The sequence below is a fragment of the Vanacampus margaritifer genome, chromosome 20 (genome assembly GCF_051991255.1).
Source record: "Vanacampus margaritifer isolate UIUO_Vmar chromosome 20, RoL_Vmar_1.0, whole genome shotgun sequence".
NCBI lineage: Eukaryota > Metazoa > Chordata > Actinopteri > Syngnathiformes > Syngnathidae > Vanacampus > Vanacampus margaritifer.
Window position 1 is genome coordinate 3444126 of NC_135451.1, and position 5875 is coordinate 3450000.

General features: G+C 39.1%; 1 protein-coding gene across 1 annotated transcript in view; it reads left to right on the plus strand.

Annotated features, from left to right (window-relative positions):
* The first annotated feature begins 430 nt into the window (after positions 1–430).
* Positions 431–5875, plus strand: part of tlcd4a (TLC domain containing 4a) — a 17290-nt gene continuing 11845 nt past the window's right edge. Inside the window, exons 1-2 of the mRNA XM_077554712.1 lie at positions 431–806; positions 4757–4926. Of these exons, the coding sequence (XP_077410838.1) occupies positions 4772–4926 (155 nt within the window). The 5' untranslated portion in view covers positions 431–806; positions 4757–4771. The remainder of the gene's footprint in view (positions 807–4756; positions 4927–5875) is intronic.

Consider the following 5875-nt stretch of genomic DNA (forward strand, 5'->3'; position numbering starts at 1 on the left):
TGAGCCACTGTATTTAACAGGTTGCAATCTGTTTCATGTTTGAACAGCATTGAAATCAAATTTTAAGGCATAATCTTCCATTAATATAACATTTTCCATGCTTCATGTGTGAACCCTAACCCTAAGAAAGACATTTTTTTGAATACTTCCATCACAAATTGATGTTTAAAAATCGATTTGTCTGCATATTAATTCGCTACGAGAATTGTGCGCTGTAATATCGCAATATATTGCCAAACCGATTTTTTAACACCCCTAATAGGAACCAATTAGTGCCTCACCAAACACTCAAACATCTAACACACAACACAGCACGCATGTAAATTGGCTAAATGTTTCATTGATATTGAGAGCAGTGGGCCATGCATGCGGTTGAAGTCAACAAGCGGTGGCTATAAATAGTCACGATTAATATTGGTGTTGTATAGCTTTAAGAAGGCTGCTGTAACTTGAGCCTGAAAGAGCAAAGATAAGTTGGGGCGAGCTGCCACAGGCAAGCACGCACCAATCACAACAACCCTTTCCAAAACAAAAACAAATCAATCGTGGGACCACTGCAAATATGCACGTTAGCCACCACCACGGTTTGTCGATAAACATTGCCTCGGTCGACACGGACGAGTAGCTCCTCCCCGACTTCGCTTGTCCCAGGCTACTGTTTAGCTAGTTGGTGCGTGTGTGCTGTGTATATAGTATGGGCAGATATGATGGCCGTGGATGTGACACGACGCGCACACCTCGGCTACCGGCCCTGGGAACATTAACTGAGGGAGAGCGAGGCAGAGAGTCTTCATGAAAGTCGTAAGGTAAGCACATGGGATATTTTTCTCTCTCTACAATATTCTAGGCGACGTCAAGCCCGGCCAGGCGATGCAACGTGATTTGGCCTTTCGTAGTGTATTATTGTCGAAAATAAAGTGAAAGCATCACCATTGCGTGTGAGTGTGACAGATAAGTCGTTGTTAGGTTCAAATGGAATTCGATGCTGAAGGCGAATTCATGTGGTAGACATATACGCTTCCCCTCAACACGTCTTGCGCAAACGCGCTTTACGGTCCAAACATGAAGCAGGCAACACAAGGAAACGTCTGAGTCACATTCTTCTTAAATAGACTACATTTCTCTTCAATTTTTTTCCCCTCAGGAAAAAAAATGCTGTGTGCTTCTAGTAAAAATAACAATGTAACACGTTTTACACAAGCACATTTTTGCTTAATGTGAAATCTGAAGATGGAGCTGACAACACAAGGAAACACGTCTGAGTCACTTATACTGAAATAGACTACGTACATATTTTCTCCTAATCATTTTTACATAATTCTCTTAATGGAATTTAAATACTGTACGCTTCTCATCATAAAAACAACACTGCGCAGGAAAGTGCCTTAATTAATGAGCACTCTGGACATGAAAGTTGGCAACAGAAGGAAACATGTCTCAGTTGCATACTACAGAAATAAACTATAACTCTCACCAAATCCATTTTCATGTCATTTTTTTCTCATTAAGGAAATACTGTGTGCTCCTCATAATAATAACAAAGCAACACATTTCAAAGAATTCCAGTGCAGACAAGTTGAGGGGGACTACATTAAAATTTTAAGGAATACACATGCCATTTGAACTGTTTGGTGACAAAAGTAAAATACCAGATTTTTCCCATAATAATAAGACAGCAGGTCTTTCGGAAGCATATTTCAGTCCACATTACAGTTTGAAAATGAAGCTAGCAAGTTAACACAAGAAAATATGTCTAGCAAAACATAGTGTGCCATCAAGCAACCCATTATTTGTATATGTGCTTGTGCAGTGCACCGACGGAATGCCATGTTGTGCCACCGCGGCAATGACATCCACATGAATAAGATTTAAATTTGGGTGCAGTGCCAGCATGATGTCAAGTGCCTCATCCTATAGAAACGTTGCTGGCAAAGTGATTTCAGATTGAAATAATGTAGTATGAACATGAAGCATGTCTCAGTTACATACTAGAATTAGTTAAAGGTCCCATAGTATGAAAATCCATTTAAGTGGGGTTTTCTATCAATAATATGCATCCCCGGCCTGCCAGGTATGAAAAAAGTCCGTCCGCGACTTCTTTAGCTTTCTTCTCCTTTCTAAAAAATTGTGCTTCAAACGGGCAGATTAAACTTCCGTGACTTATTGACGTCATAAAGACGGAAGTGCACTCGACCCAGCCCCCTGGCACCACCATCCTTTGTAATAAGAGATGTGCACCTTTTACCATATTACTGGTGTATTTTTAGTGTCTAAAGTGGGAGCTACATTTGTCGTGTGGAGGTTGTTTGGTTACAAGAGGTCAGATATAATAAAGCAGACGGTGGTTGGACAATGTGAAGCGGTTGCATATGGTTTTGTCAGGATACAATCCGCGGTGGTTAATTTGCCGTGACTGGCAACTCGCCACCTAGTTGACATGACTTTGTGATGCTAACCGGCTGCTAAGTTGTCTTGACGAGACGGCTTGCACGTTGCGACTGCGCATTTGTGTTATTCATAACCGCTTGTAAATGTCTACAAGCATTCACAGCAAATCAGAACATTCACGGCAAAATTAAGTTTGCGGGATATTTGCCGTTTACGGCAAAATAACCATTGCCTAAACAATCACAAACTAACGCTACAACATAGTCGCTGTTGTAACATTATGCTACTTTTTCTTATGATAAAACGTTACGTCACTTTTCCACATATCAAAATAGTTCTCAAATGTGTAAAAGACCAGTCTGTATTTTTCTTTTTTTCAGCTCCCATGGCCATTTGTTTCCATTCACAACATTAGCACTTGGCTGCCATGACCGAATTCACTGCCCCTTCAAGAAAGACGGTATGGCCTAGGTGTGGCCTGGTGCAGCTATTTACATAAAAGTGACACACCCCTAAAACAGGCTGTTTTGAACAGAGCGTTTTTTGTCTGATTTAGAGCCAGCAAAAATATTAGATCCAAAGTCAATTTTGACGAATGCATGTCTCAGACATGTCTTTTACACGTTTGAGAACTATTTTAGTATGTTGAAAAGTTTAATAATATGAGACCTTTAAGGATTTACCTTTAAGGCACTGGTTGCACTGTTGATCAGTCTCAACTAATTTTCAGGGAACAGCATGACATCTAGGGACTTAAGAAAGTTGAGCTTGTGCACAGACTTTTGTGGTAATGGCAAACTCTTTCTATTCCATATGTGATTAAACCCAATGAGACTTTATTTAGCCATCGATATATGAAATAGTTAGCATTGATTTTTAAAATTAATCTCTACAGGGGCATCCACTGGTAAATGTGCTATTCTGATCTGACCTACTCCTTCCATTAACTTCATCGGATTTCCTCCCTAAAAATAAAAGCCCAGTGCATCTCATGATACAAAATTGTTCCTTATTGTAAAAGGTCATGAGAACACTTGCATGCTGTATTTTAATTTGTCATCATAACTTCATAAACCAATGTCTATGACCTATTTTATTTCCCTCAAGTAGGCTGAATTCTTAAGTCAAGGTTGTGTATGAGTACTGTAGTTCATTATCCACCATTTTATTCTTTGTCTTGAAGTAGACATGGCCCATTTTCAAAATGGTCGTTTGTGAGACGTTTGCAGACCAAATTACACGTCTGTGTGTGTAGTTTATACAAACCTACAGTATGTTTCACATCACCCTCCCTTCCATATTTGGCTAAAGACACCATTATATGTTGTGTATAGGGAATGGGATCATAACCATCTGCTAAATGTCCTCCCTATAGCCTGCATCCTGTTAATAAAAAGTTCCCATGCTCAGTGCCCATTTAGGCGAGCAAAAGAAGATCCCCCCCATAGAACTGTCTGAGTGACTTTTTTCTTGGCTTCATTCTTTTAGTGAAGTGCACCGTTTATCTTCAGACTAAGTAGCACCATTATATAGACAAGTATGAAATTAGCAAAGCTAATGCCATGCCCAGGGAATGTGTTAGTACATACTGTATGTGTAGAAACCCCATTGGCCTTTGGATTCCATGTCAACATTGTTTTGTTACTAGCTATTCCAAGCCTTTCCCATAAACCCATACATATGTATGTGAAACAAACTGCATATTGTTTACATTCCTCAGTTCAAGTTATATCGCAGTAACACTGGGCACATCATAGTTGTTGACTGGGAAGTGTTTATCTGTCTTGGCTTCTTAACGAAGGTGGTAGTGATAAAAATCAGCCCTGTCACTGACATGTAAATACCGGCTGCATTCCATTACCTATAGAGCAGCTAATGTTGGTTCTTGCTTGTGTTATGAAAGTGGAAGCATGTTGCTGAGGGAGCTTTCACATTTTAATTGAACCTGAGTGTGGACCAAATCAACTATTCAGGACCACTGTGGTTCCAAACCAAATGAGAGAATGATGTAATTGTCCATACAGGCATACAGTCATTGGATTTTTATACAAAAAGGTGAATTCTATTCCAACTGACAAGAGCGTGAGCCTTTTCCTCGAAACACATCATGTTTTCTGGAAATTACTGTTTAACATCTGAAATTTGATTTGGCTGAACAACAGTAAACAGCAGGTCCATTTAGAGATTTCACAACCCAACAGGCCATGTGTGAAGACATGGCAGGCTGTGTTTGCTTGCTGTTCACTGCACTTATTGTCCCCTTCCCTATTGTGGTGATTGTCTACATGTCTGTCGTCTTATCTATCTAGCTGTCTTCATGTACTATACCTAAGATGACCAGAAAACATTGTTCTTCTCTCCTCCACAGTGGAGTCGGGTGGCCATGGATCCATTCAGCCAGCTTATCCTCACCATCTCTGTGACCAGCTTCGTCACTTTCCAGTGGCTCTTCCACAAAGTCAGCCCCTGGGTGTCAACGCGCATCAGCCCGGGCTTCCTCGGCCTCAGCGACAAGCAAAAGGTAGAATGGAACTCAAGGTGAGTGGATCGCGTCACTCAAGTTGAGTTTCGCCCGTTAATTGAGCAGGGAGGCTTTAACGAGTCTGATTTGGGTGTGTACACAGAAAATTCACTTATGTCTTCTTGACAGAGAGTTTTCATACTGTATAATGAGTTTATTGTTGTAGTAATTGACAAAATTGAAATTAAATGACGAAAATGAACATTACATTACATGAACATAAACTGCAGTCTGTGTCAAACCTAACTTAATGTAATTATACTGTAACACAATAACTACCACCTGAACAATATGTATTTTTTTTTATTAATCTGATGTAGATTCTGATATTTGGCAGAATAAAATTTCGATAACCGATTAATTAAAAAAATAAAAATATAGTTTGTTTTATGCTCTTTTAGGGCTTGCTTGTAACAATAAAAATACTGTATAAAGTTCAGACACAATATTTGACAGTTTTAAAATACTTTGTCCTTTAGTATTTGTTTAACTCTACAACAGAGAGCCAAATTGGGTACAATTTTATGATGTAGTGTGTTAATGTGTACAAAAAGACTTCTTTTTTTGTGCTGATTTTTTACCATTTTAAAAGAGCTAATATTGACCGATTAAATACTGTTGGTCAGTCCCTAATTATACCATTATTAAAGGTAATGTGAAAACATTTCTTATTTCAAAAGTGCGTATAAAACTGGTAGCCCTTTGCATTAATCATCTCCAAAGAAAGCACTCGGCTTCAAAAAGGTTTGTGATCCCTGGTATATACACACTGTATGTACAGTATTCAGTGATGTTTTGAGATTTGAGTTTAATTCATTTTGTTGTATCTTACATCTTAAATAATCTCTCCCAATTGAAGTGAATGGAAATTTCAATCTTCATCCCCTATGAGTTGTAAGGGGTACGTACTCATGGTATGACGAAAGGGTTCGTGGGTAAACAAGACAAAAAAGGTTGGGGACCACA